The sequence below is a fragment of the Eublepharis macularius genome, chromosome 8 (genome assembly GCF_028583425.1).
Source record: "Eublepharis macularius isolate TG4126 chromosome 8, MPM_Emac_v1.0, whole genome shotgun sequence".
Taxonomy (NCBI): domain Eukaryota; kingdom Metazoa; phylum Chordata; class Lepidosauria; order Squamata; family Eublepharidae; genus Eublepharis; species Eublepharis macularius.
In genome coordinates this window covers 42,880,731-42,894,491 of record NC_072797.1, presented here as the reverse complement: position 1 = coordinate 42,894,491, position 13,761 = coordinate 42,880,731, and the positions used below count along the sequence as shown (strand labels likewise).

General features: G+C 39.3%; 1 protein-coding gene across 1 annotated transcript in view; it reads left to right on the top strand.

The window, feature by feature from the left end:
* TNPO1 (transportin 1) overlaps window positions 1–13,761 on the top strand; it is a 55,262-nt gene that overhangs the window by 19,366 nt on the left and 22,135 nt on the right. Inside the window, exons 8-14 of the mRNA XM_054986317.1 lie at window positions 317–439; window positions 1,664–1,782; window positions 3,656–3,716; window positions 7,198–7,366; window positions 9,260–9,412; window positions 12,623–12,848; window positions 13,102–13,273. Of these exons, the coding sequence (XP_054842292.1) occupies window positions 317–439; window positions 1,664–1,782; window positions 3,656–3,716; window positions 7,198–7,366; window positions 9,260–9,412; window positions 12,623–12,848; window positions 13,102–13,273 (1,023 nt within the window). The remainder of the gene's footprint in view (window positions 1–316; window positions 440–1,663; window positions 1,783–3,655; window positions 3,717–7,197; window positions 7,367–9,259; window positions 9,413–12,622; window positions 12,849–13,101; window positions 13,274–13,761) is intronic.

The following is a 13,761-nucleotide window of genomic DNA, read 5'->3' as shown; positions in this document are numbered from 1 at the left end:
GATGAGTTTATTACTCAGTTTAGTACTGAGTGGAATGGGCTTCAGAACAAAGATTAGCACATTTTTGGATATCAAAGAGCGGTAGCAAAAAGGCTGCCTGTCAACAGTATATTAGTCAACAGAAAAACTGCACTAATTAATGGTGAGAACCCTGTTCTTCATCCCCTCTACAGTCTAACCTGTCTCATAGAATGATGGTTGTGAGAATCAAATGGAAGCAGGGAAAATCTTGTATGCCATTCTGAAGTATTTGGAGGAAGGTTGGGATAAAAATGTGCTAAGCAAGTGAACAAAAATATTTGTTTCCCTTTAATAGAATTTGTTTGCACTGGCGGGGGATGAGGAGCCTGAAGTACGTAAAAATGTTTGTCGGGCTCTGGTGATGCTGCTCGAAGTTCGAATGGATCGCCTACTTCCCCATATGATTAGTATTGTGGAGGTTAGTACTGTGGAGGTAACTTTTGCAGTTTAATTAAGAAGTGAAGATATAAAATCAGGCTTTCTTTGTGTATGCAAGGAGTGTGAGGCTGAGAGCTGAGTAGGGTAAAATTCAGAGTGTCTTCCAAACAATGATAAATAGTTTTACTCTGTGGCAGACTTTGCTGAATATTCTTTCTTGTATCTGCTCATATCAAGTGCAAAGGAAGAAAACCTAATTGCAGGTGGCTAGGTAAAATACATTCTCAGAATTAATTTAAATGTCCTTTTGTTGGTTCTTTCTGCATTATTTGCATAAAGTTTGGATACTTGAATACCTTGAATGAATATATCAATTACTTTCTAAGGCTTTAAAAAAGCATCAGTTAACAGAAGATTAATGGCTGGTAATATGTGAGAGCTATCTGCCTGCTTTCTCCATGCACAGTTTCCAGTACATGGGATTGTAGACGACTGTATTCTATAATGACCAGCATCCACAAGGGATTACGTGGAGAAAGATAAGTGATAGGTTCACATATGTGAGCCAGTGCTGTTTCCTGCTCAAACAAAAAAAGTATACTTTTACTCATACAATGTGCGTGGAGGGCCAAACCCTGAAGTCACTCACATAAATAAAAATATTTTTAAAAATCATTTGGGTTTACAGTGAACATCTCACCAGTCACCAAGAGAAAATATCAGCACTTCACGTTTTCCCATTTGGCAGTGTAGAATAGAAGCAACGACGAGAAAATGAAGACAGTATGAATTTGTCAATTTTGATTTTTGTGCTAGTTTCAGTTTCTCTTTAAGTGCTGTTGTAGGTAAAAATTATCTCAACAGTATCTGAATATACACTGCAGATTAGAAAAAAAATTAAGTGAAGTGGGGCAGGGATGGGAAAATAAACACTAAAAGTTGAGTAACCTAAATAAAGTTGAGGGATATGCAGGGTATGGGGTTGCGGAAGTAGAAAACAAAACTTTATTAATTTGACCATAGTTCTTGGTTAACTTGATGCTACTTCTGAACCTTGGAAATTCTTTGATGGCTACCAAATAAAGAAGTCTTATAAAACAATGTTGCAGTGTTCCATATTTTGAGGTTAGCGTCATCAGTTTTCCTGGACACCTACAGTGTTTATTGATTAAATTATGTTAACTTGTGTTAATTAACTTTTTGAATAAATAACACACTGATTAAGTAACATGCATGTTTCCATTTCTTTTGGGGTTGTGTGTAGTACATGCTACAAAGGACACAGGACCAAGATGAAAATGTGGCTTTGGAGGCTTGTGAGTTTTGGCTAACTTTGGCTGAGCAGCCCATTTGTAAAGATGTGCTGTGTCGGCATCTTACCAAGTAAGTTCATTTTTAAACATTTCATTGACAGATCAGTAACATATGTTAGTTTTACTCTCAGTGCCTTTTTAAAAATCATTTTATGGATTTTCTTTTATGTAAGTGAATTCTTGTCATAATGGTTTTGTACTTTGGGCAATAGCTTAACTGGTGGTGTCATAGGGTGTGCAAGGTAGAGGGGTATATCTTAGGGATGTGCACAGCCCCCCCTCCTGAGAAATCAGGATTTAGGTTTCAAAGATCCCCTAAAATGCCAGGATTCCCAAAATCCAGGAAAGATTCTCTGATCCGGTTAAGATAGATCAGAAAATCCTGGATTTATTTGGCCATTATTCCCTATGGGGAAACAGTCTAGGGGCTATGTGGGGGGGAGGGAATTTTCAAGCAAACTTCACCACATTTGCTGGAAACCTACTCCTGACATCATGGGCACGAACGGGAAAAAAAACCCCTGAACACCCTGTTCGTTGTTGGGTGCCATCCACGAACAACGAACATGAACTGTTCCTGGACTTGTTCATTGTTTGTGGGGGCCAGAACCCCTCCAACCCCCCCCCCTTAGCCCCCATCCCCTCAAAACCACTTACCTGGCCCTTTAAAGATCCCTTTAAACTATCATCTGGCAGGTGACAGGGGGGGATTCCCCCCTGCCGCCTGCCAGCTGATAGTTTAAAGGGCCCTTTCCTGGCCCTTTAAAGGGCCCTTTCCTGCGACGTGCAAGGGGCAGGGCCCTTTAAACACCCCACAAACTGACCTTCCCAATGTCCAATACTCACCAAATTTGCAGGGGACATAGTCCTCACTGTCCTCCGAAGACTTCCCAAGTTTCAGAGAGATTGCACCCCGGGAAAGGCATGATCCATGGGTCTCCCCGTTGGCTGTCATTTTCTCTTCACAGTGGCAAAAACGGGACTCTCTGCTGGAAGTACTTTGAAGGGTTAAAGCCAGAAGGAAAGCCAGAAGGAGTTCAGACAGAGTTCAGTCCCTCCTTGCCTCCGGTTGCCAAGGGGATTGATTGCAGTGGGTGCCAGACTGTCTGGCTTGCCCAACAGCTGCCGAAGGCAACGAAGGAGGCTGTTAACGATCACCTGTTAGTTTAGGATGGGGCCTCACGAACAGCTTATTTGAGAACAGATTAGGCTGTTCGTTGTTTTTTCTGTTCGTAATGCTGTTCATGCCCATGTCTACTCCTGACTGTCTTCGAAAGATCATATAGGTTTCCGGAAAACGACCCTGGGGTCAAATTCTATAGGCCCCTCAAGAAAGTGCCCCCAGCCACTCTCCGTTGTTTCCTATATGGGAAACATTTCCAAGCAGACTCTTAGGCAGAAACATAGAGGGGCAAGACTGCCAGTGGCCAAAGGCTCACTCCCCAAATGCAAGAGAAAGCCCAATAGAACCAAAGGGAACCAACATCAAACCAGAGAATCATATCAAAACAGAATTCCATCCTAACCAAACTAAAGCAAGGAACACTGTTGCAAATTAACCCAACTGAACCAGTGTCACTCACAGGAGCCAGGCAGACAAGGAGAGCTCCTGCACAGATTGGCCACTCCTTCCCCTCTTGGGGAAAAAAGTGGGAGACGCTTAGGAAGGAGCCAGCCAGAGACTGAAATCACATTTCCTGGATTTATCTGGTGGTCGGGATCTGGGTTCCTAGATCAGATCCCGGATTCTCTGATTTGATTTCGGAAAGCCTGATTTAGCTGAGTTGGCAAAAATCTGGCTTTTCCCCCAGATACAGATTGCACACCCCTAGTATATCTTATCTGTTTGGACCCAGCCCTTGAAGTCACTGTTGTTCTTAAGTGAAAAACTATGACAATAAGATTTTGATATTCAGCAATTAATGCAAGTCTTTTCTTCATAGGTTGATACCTGTTTTAGTGAATGGCATGAAATACTCAGAAATAGATATAATTCTGCTAAAAGTAAGTATCATTTTTTTGCCCCATTGAAGGAGTGTTGTTTAACTGATACTGTGGTTATGTTAGGTACCATTTTAGAAGTCATTTTTCTGATGCTAATATGACCCAAATGTAACCCACTCATTCTACTCAGCCTAGTAAGACACTTTCCTTCTGCAGAAAATGCTCTCTTGTTGAAGCTGCTGTAGCAGTGATCAAGTGTTTGGGCTGTGAATCAGTGCTGTGTTGGTTTGAATCCTGCTACTGCTATGAGGTCAGTAGGTGGCCTTGGGAAAGCTGCTCCTCTCAGCCCCAGCTTTCGGCTGTATTGTGGGGAAAATAATAACACGACCTTGTTCACCGCTCTTGAATGGGGTGCTAATCTGTCTGGAAGAACAGTATATAAGTGCGGTTATTATTAGAGGAAGGCTTCAAATTTGGTTGAGTGGAATGGTAAGTGCTGTAAAATTCATATGTTTGCATTAGAGATGGGCACGAAACGAACCACAGAACAAAATTCCGTACAGAATGGCTGGTTTGTTTGCAGTGAAACACGCGTTCCGTGGGACCGCGTCTTTATGGAACAAATGATTTTTTCTAGCTGTTCTGTGGCTGGTTTGGAGTTTCACAGACTCCACGCTGGAACCGGTGCGGGGTCTGTGAAACTGACAGCCCCTTTTGCCTGCTGCCTGAGCAGTTCCAGCGTGGGGTCTGTGAAACTGACAGCCCAGGCAGCGGGAGAAAGAGGCTGTCAGTTTCACAGACCCTGTGTGGGGTCAGCCGACGGGCTGAAACTGGTGTAGGGTCTGCTGCCCAGGCAGCAGAAGAAAGGGGCTGTCTGTTTCAAATGCCCCGCACCGGCTTCAGCAGCTGGTGTGGGGTGGTTGAAATGCCATGAACCCCAAACCAATTCCCGAACTGGGAAAAGGTTGGGAGTTTGTGGTTCATGGTTTGTGGAATGCTACGAACCACGAATCACATGGTTTGGGGTTTTTTTTGGTTCGTGCCCATGTCTAGTTTGCATCATTCTCAATGAAGTTCTTCTAGGCTGTTGTACTCTGAAGGAGAGGACTAATGGTACTGTAATAGACTGTTGGTGGTTGGGTGGAGCTATGAAAGACAAGTTTGTTTTTCCATATGAAGATACATTTTTAGTCAGGTGCTAATTTCTCCTTGAAGACCACAACGTAAAGTTCTTCAGTGAATTTGAAATAACTTTATCATGATATTAAAATTAGATTAATAAAAGTTCTGTTTGCATAATAGTTCCAATGGAGGTAATCTTCAAATTAGAATTCCAGTCAGCTTAAATAAACCCCATCATTAAAAAAAAAATTGACCAGTTTTTTTCTCTTGCTCTTCAGCTTTGTAATCCAAGGCCACAGTCCAAACTCTGCCATTAATTACTGCTAGGTTTAAACAAATACTTCAAATCCATCGTATTCCCAATGCCCTAGAATATGTAACAGAATTTAAGGGGTCAGTTCAGCATTTTAAAAACATTTAAAATACAAAAATCAAAACTCTGATATCATTTCTGAAAGGAGGGGAAAACTTTGATTTCTTTAGTTCATAGACTTTCCCACTGCCTCATGGTTATATTTTCTCCAAGATTTTGCATCCATTTTATCATACATTTTTTACTTGCTGTTTCTGTGTCATATTGCAATAACACTTTATATATTTTTCCTAACAGATGCTTTGAATCTCTAGTAATTAATTGTTCAAAAGCAGCTTTCTTTCTAAGCAAGCCTCCTTCTTTAGCTGTTTGTTCTTTAAATTTAGACACCATTTGATAACACAACAGCCATGGATTCCCCCCCCCCCCCGCCCCCTTCATCTTGGATTCCCTCCCAGGGTTTTGTTTTCCCTTGTTTATCATATATTCATAATTTATATAGTCAGTTTTATTTCTTGTACTAATGTCACAGTATGTTTCTACTGGAGATAATAGTGGCAAGGTTTGCGGACTTAATCTGTTTCTGTACTGAAGCCAGTTTGGTGTAGTGGTTAAGAGCACGGGACTCTAATCTGGAGAGCCGGGTTTGATTCCCCACTCCTCCACGAAGCCAGCTGGGTGACCTTGGGCAAGTCACAGTTCTCTGGAGCTCTCTCAGCCCCACCCACCTCACAGGGTGTTTTGCTGTGGGGATAATAACAACACTTTGTAAACCGCTCTGAGTGGGCATTAAGTTGTCCTGAAGGGCGGTATATAAATCGAATGTTATTATTATTATTAATAGACCATCTCTCAAGTACCATCTTGTCTTTGAATGGTTTTCAATGATTTCTTAATCCATAAATAGTTATGAATTCCTTTTTCTGGTATCAGTTATCTCCAGTTTAATATTCCTTCTATTCAGGTTTATAATCCAATCTGATATCCAAACGGATGTAGATGCTTGGCAATACATTTGATAATTGATACAGCTAAGCCTCCTCATTTTTCTATCTTGTAATATTTTAAATCTTATTCTTGGTTTCTTCCCATTCCATACAAAGTTATTTATCATTTTCTGCCATTTTAAAGGTATTTTCATCTATATAAATTGGTAATGTTTGAAACAGAAAATTTAACTTTGGTTTTTGACCGCAGAGATTCTTCCTAACCATGAAATTTTCAATCTTTCCCATCTTTGTAGGTCTTCAATAATGCTTACCCAGACTTTTTGATAATTATTTTTAGATAAATTATCATTTTGGCCTGTTACTTATATACCTGAATATTTTATTGGCTTTTGGGTAACATGTTCTGTTATTTTTCTGTCTCTTCTTGTACTTCTTTAGTTGCCAGTGGTAACATTATTTTGGTCTTTTTATGCAATTTATATCTAGAACACTTTTCAAATCTCATTATTTGTTCCATTATATATTTCAAATAAATGTTTGGTTTTATTATTGTTATAACAACATCATCTGCATAACTTTTCATCTTATACTTTCTTTATTTTCTTGTGTTCCAAAAATCCTGATACCTTGTCTAATTTTATGGCCAATATTTCCATTGCCAAAATAAATAATAATGATGATATTGGACATCCCTGTTGAGTTCTTTTTCCATTTCAATTTTCCTGTTAAAGAACCATTTACTAAAATTCTTGCTTGCTGGTTTGTATATATGCTTGCCTTCAACTTAAAAAGTCAGTTCCACAATTTATATTTTGTAATACTTTCATTAAATATAACCAAGACACGTTATCAAATGCTTTCTCTGCATCCAAAAACTTGAATGCTGTTTTTCCTCTTTGAATAGTCAATTATATTCAGCAGAGATCTTATACTGTCTTTCATCTATCTCTCTGGAAGAAAACTCATGGGATCTTCATGAATTAAATCTAGGATACATTTTCTTAATCTCTGAGCCATTGTTGTGAAAATTTTACAATCCACATTTAATAATGAAATTGGTCTATATGATTGTGTTAATAGTGGATCATTTATAAGTTGAAAAATTCTTGAGGGGTGCATGTATCTCTAGATTCTTCTGTTTGGTTTCTGATAAAAGGGAGATGTTGAAGAAGATGAAGCCATCCCAGATAGTGAACAAGACATAAGGCCCCGATTTCACCGGTCACGGACTGTAGCTCAGCAGCATGAAGAAGATGGTATTGAGGAGGACGACGATGACGATGACGAACTTGATGATGACGATACAATTTCTGATTGGAATTTAAGTAAGTCAAATTCCGGTATGAAAGACTGTAAAATCAAAATAGGTAGATGGAGTCTCTATTTGCTATTCTCTCCTACTTTTTTGAAAGCCTCTTCAGTCATTGTTCTGAAGTTATGAGCCTGTATCAAATAAGATCTACCAGTGAAGTGGAGCTTGCAGAACAGCATGTCCTTACTCACCTCTCCCACTGCAGCCTACTCATCCCACTGAAATTTTGTTCCTGGGAGTCAGTGGACCCTTATGAACAATATAGGGCAGGGGTCCCCAACATTTTTGAGCCTGTGGGCCCCTTCAAAATTCTGACACAGGGTGGTAGGAACAACCACAAAATGGCTGCCACAGGAGACAGAGGCAACCACAAAATGTCAGGAAGTAAAGCTATGGATAACAGGTTGTATTGCTTCAACTTTTTGGGCAGAAGCTCTGCTTAATAGCAAAATCAAAAAGAGTCCAGTAGCACCTTTAAGACTAATAAATTTTATTGTAGCATAAGCTTTCGAGAATCACAGTTCTCTTCATCAGATGCATGGAGGGCAAGAAGAAACTCCTCTGCATCTGCTTAATAGAATACCCTTTAAAATGGGTTTAAAACATTTTGTTGTGCACACACAGCTTATCTTCAGTCATGTGGTCATGCAGTGAAGATCTTTGTGCTGTGGTGGCAGTTGCAGCCAGAAACAATGGTTTTTTTGCATCTGCTTAGATAATCAGAAACCATGCTGTGCAAAATGGTGCTGCCCACTATGGGCACCACATTGGACTTCTGGTATAGGGGACAAAATGGAATACTGCAAAAGTGTGAGAAATTGCTAGAAATACCTTCCCCATGAGGATATCTTGTTTTTCTTAAACTTTGTTCTAAACTGTTTCAAGTTTCCTTTACGAAGTAAGTTTAAAAAAACCTTTCAAAACCTGTTCTTTTGTATGGCAATTTCCCTACAGCTTCATTACAAATTGAATGTTTCTTCTGGGGTTTTGCTATTAAATAGGTATGAAAGTTATACCTGCAACATAAAATCCCAATCTTTAGTCACTGTGGCTTTTAGGTAAAGCACAGCCATAAGTTTTTGTCGTGGTTTGTGTGCCTCATGCTAATAGGATCTTGAGCCTGTGCAGAATATTGTCAAACTTTGAGAGATAAGTGAAAAAAGATTTGTTGGTGTCCTAAGAGACGTATCTCAAGCAGGCAGAGAAATGCCTTCCCTCCCAGCTCTTCTTCACTTGCATTGTAGAGACATTGTGAAGGATTTCTCTCTCACAAAATCACAAGGTAGGTTGTAACCAATCACATGTCCCCTTCAAAAAGAGTGGTCTCTCAGTCTGTGGGCTCTCCTGCCCATCTTTGCCCAAGGGCACAGACTCAATGCCCCCCCTTTTAACCCAAAGGTGCTTTGCAAGGCTAAGAAAGATGAAGCAAATTGTGACCTTGTTGCTGTACTTTAACTGAGACAGATATGATTTGCATCCATTTCCCACTTTGTGAGGGCACAGTTCGTTCATTTTCCTCTTCTCAGAGGCAAGGTTTTCCATCCAGATGTGGAACGGCTGTACCTTGTAACGCAGAGAATTCATTTCCACCCTTACTAAAGACAATTTTTAAAAACTTTTTATTTGTAAGGTTTTACTTAAAAACATTATTATATTCAAAACAATGTAAGTACCAAACTAGTTATTCTATATAGACAAATCTTTTTTCAGCTTATTTATTGAAGTTGCTGACGATAGTCTGTGCAGGGTTGAGATCCCATCAGTGTGACTGTACAAATAACCAGTTGAACACCAATTACAGGTAAGCCACTTGTACTTATAGAACCCTTGTGAAGTGTATCTGTGATGTCAGCTTTTGTAACTAAAATGTGCTCTCACAAATGTGTTGGGTTTTTTTGTCCTTTAGGGAAGTGTTCTGCTGCTGCCCTTGATGTACTTGCCAATGTGTTCCGTGATGAATTGCTGCCACACATTTTGCCCCTTCTGAAAGAATTGCTTTTTCATCCAGAATGGGTGATCAAAGAATCAGGCATCCTAGTTTTAGGAGCTATTGCTGAAGGTGAGCCAAAGTTTAGGTTGCAAGGCTACAGTTTTATAATCTAAAACATTTTATAATCTCAAACATGCCTGTGTACGATGGTTGTTGGGGGTTTTCCGGGCTGTATTGCCGTGGTCTTGGCATTGTAGTCGTTCTCCGGCCGTGAAAGCCTTCGACAATACATGCCTGTGTACATTTGTCGTTGTCACCATAAGCCTTCTAATTGAGTCCATAAACAGTATTGTTTCCAAGCCAATAATTTTATGCTTGTATATATAGTATTGCATTTACTTGTGTAAAAGATGCAAAATAGCTTTACTAAACTGGCCTGGTACTCCTGTAAAGATTACTTGAAACATCTCATCATTTTCACTGACACATTAGTTCCAGACAAGGGCTTGTTGAACTGGGTTGGATTCAAAGATGTCTTCAATCAAAAAGCTCTTCTGTACTTGCTGTGGTGGGGTTTTATCTGTGATTTCCATAGATTTTCCAGTTAAAGTGCTTCTCCCTGCACTGTTTCTGACAATCCCCAGACAACCAGCAACAGCTAAGTGAAGTGCAATCCTTGAGCAAAAGCTCCCCCTGCAGTCTTTTGGAAACCAACCCATAATTGTTTTTTCCACTACTGAGAAAACATGCATATGTCCTTTTTGAAGTCATTGACTTCCCTCTCTGTACTTTGTTTCTTTTTTTATGTAATTTTTGTAGTGACTCTGAGAACGTTTAAGAATATGGCCAAAGGTGTTTTTTTCTTCCTTTCTGTTTTATAATTTCAGAGCAAATATTCCTCCAAATCAAAATTGGTTAGGTTGATTAGATTACATATCAAATATGTAACAGCCTCTTAACCAAAAAAAGTGTGTATAAAAATATCATCTCCAAGTGTTTAATATCATGTTCCATCCATGTAGAATCTCTTGATGCTGAAAAGAATTGCCAAGTATTAATATTATGGCTACTACTAAGCAAGATGTATCAATATCAACAAAGGGAGCTTTTCATGCGTTGCTCAGCTTTGATTTTGTTATCTGTGGAATATTGTTAGTTTTTGTGTAGTTTCAGTAAGGTAAAAAGTGCTGTAAATTTGAACTTTCAGCTTTGAATGCTATTTTTTTTAAAGTAGAAAATGCTCGTAAAAATTGAACAAAAGGGAAATCTTAAAACTTTATGTATGAAAATGTCTCCCTTTCATAACGAAGGGCATTATGGGATTAGTTGAACAATTAAACATATGATTGGAATTGTTATATTTTAAAAAAATAAGTGACTCAGTTGCATTGATATGTTCACTCTGCATGCCTAACAGGGTATACAGACTGGATTCCTATGTTTGACTGATTTGTATATTGTAACTTGGGGGGTGATTTTATATATCTTTTCATTTGTTTGTGAGCATTTGGCAAAAGTTTAAAATAATGTGAACCAAGGGGCTGAAGCAGTTTCTTAAACAAATCCTAAGTATTCTAGGACTTCACATTCTAGCACTGTCCTGTGAAAATATCATATGCACCATAGATTCTCTTGAACTATTCAGTTCTTCTGGACAATTTTTGTAAGCTGCCCTGAGTAAGAAAGCAGTGAGAAATGTCCTAAAATAAACTTAAATTGGAGATCCTAAACCTAAAAGGTCTCTGGGAACATTAATCTAGAGAGAACCTCTATTGGTTGTGAAAAATAAATAAATAAGTGTTGTTGTTTTTTAATCAGCCCACGTAAATCCTAGGTTATGGAAGGACTCTGTAGTTCCACAGGTGTTCATCAACCCTGTTTTGGTTACAGATCAAGGGATGTATGGAAACAGAAAATATGGCACACTGTTACACATTTTTCTTTTTGCTGATCAGATCACTAGTTTTCAACTCTGCTAATTCATACCATTTAGGCAGGTTAGTATTTAGATTGGTTGTGGCTTCCCTGGGTTCTGTGAATAGATGGCCTAGAGGTATTCAGAAAGTCTGGCCTGGGTCCAGTATGTTTGAATTCATTAGTCCTTTATGAATCAGAAGAGGCAAAGAGCTCTGTTTGCTCCCCTGTGCTGTGAGCATTGTAAGAATTGATTTGTTTGGTTTGTTGGAATGTGCATTGTGGAGAATCCATGCATAAGAACAATTTGTATGGAGATGTTGGTTGATTGTTGTGATCATATTACTTATTGCTCAGGCATCAACTTTCTGACCTTAATCAACTAGCCTTACTTTCTCTGCTTGCAAACCTACTTCACAAGATCACTATACAGATGACTGGGAATAAGGATTGTAGAAAGGGTTTTGTAAATAGCAGTAAGAGTGAACTTATTTGACATGGTAGTTGTAGTGGTGAGTGAAAGAAACTTCAGGTAAACTGAAGCTGTAAAACCTTACTGTATTAGATTTTTCCTAATAAATGAGAATAATTTGCCAATTTGATTGTTAGCCTAGTCTCCCCCCTCCCCACTCTGTTTTGTGTAATGTCATGTTGGTAGTGATGGCTCAGCAATGGGTGCTGCTGCAGTCGCCACCCCTTACTGCTACCACCCAGGAGCCATTCTTCCCTTTTACTTCCCTAAGCATCTTCAAAGGTCCTTGGGGGATGAAGAAGGAACAGCTTTTGCGCCCTTGCTGCTGGATAGAACGTGGGTGGTTTGTTGATGCGTGGTAAATGATGCTCCCTCTCCTCCCAAATCTACCACCTCACTGTAGAGCCAACTATAGATGGTTGGTTAGAATTTTTCTTAAACTAGTTGGGTCATTACATGAAGGAGAGTGTGGTGACACTGAGAGATCTCTGTCTTTTGGTGCTACACCTCTGAAGATGCCAGCCACAGCTGCTGGCGAAACGTCAGGAACTACAATGCCAAGACCACGGCAATACAGCCCGGAAAACCCACAACAACCATAGTGTGGTGAATGTTCTGATATGCACCTTGATCTATAATCATTTTATTATGACCACTTAAATTTATATTTTCTCTTCCTAACTAAGAAACAGATTAAAAATCACCTTGTATACTGTTTTTGCACCAGAGAGGGTTTTCTATAAGTGTGGAATGGGAATTGAATGGTGCCACTTTTTTTTTTCTTTTAGCAAAGTACACATCAAAACATGTTGTTATGGTTTATATAATGCCACACTCCCACAAGCTAAGATAAAGATTATATATTTTCCCCCTCCATGTTGGCTTTGCTGTTTTGTCTATGTGTGGAGGTGTGGTTCAGCAAAGCATTTCTAATTAGTGCCATCTTTTTACAGGTTGCATGCAGGGTATGATTCCATATCTTCCCGAGCTAATCCCTCACCTTATTCAGTGCCTCTCTGATAAAAAGGCTCTTGTGCGCTCCATTACTTGCTGGACTCTTAGCCGCTATGCACACTGGGTAGTCAGTCAACCCCCAGACACGTACTTGAAGCCATTAATGACTGAGTTGCTAAAGCGTATCCTTGATAGCAACAAGAGAGTACAAGAAGCTGCCTGCAGGTAGGTCAGCCATAAAAATATTAACTCTATGCAGTGACAACTCCACACTCAAAGTTCTGCTTGTTAGAGAACAGTCCTTCTTTAGGTAAACTTCCTGTTTCATAAGGGATGGTTTCTATGTTTTCTTGGGAGGGGTCATTGCATTTTACTAGTCATACTAACCATTTCTTTTTTTAGAGGACTTTATAGTTGGTCTGTGGAAAATGGGTACTCTTTCCACCTGCAGACTGAGTGTTTTTGTTTTTGTTTTCAGTGCCTTTGCTACTCTAGAAGAGGAGGCTTGTACAGAACTTGTTCCTTATCTTGCTTATATACTTGATACTCTGGTCTTTGCTTTTAGTAAATACCAGCATAAGAATCTGCTCATTCTTTACGATGCCATAGGAACTTTAGCAGATTCAGTAGGCCATCATCTAAACAAACCAGTAAGTATTGTGTCCTTTTTGTTTAGATAAAAATATTCACACTTCTTCAGCAAACTAAAATGTAAAATTTTGTTTCTTTTAGTTCATTGAGAGAAACCACATTGCAGCATAGTTTAGCTTCAGCTCCTTTACTCCAAACCTCAGGTTTGCCTAGTCATCCAGGGAAACTTTCTCAACAAATCTTCTTTGAATTAGTTTGGTTTGTGTTCATCTAAGGATTTTTATTATGAAGTCATTGGTGCAGTCTTCATCTTTAAAATACTGTTTAGCTGAAGCCACAGAATACTGTGTAGTTGCACGCATGCATGCACGCACAAACACACACGGTTATATGTATATTGACTTGACCTGAATCTAAAGAATTGGGATTAAAATAGTTTGTGGAAAGGATTATTGCTGACTTCCTCCTTCCTACTTGTAGCCCTTGTGCTTCTTTCAAGCTTGTTTCTGACAATTTCTCCCAACCCTTAGTTGCTGCTTTTAGGGGA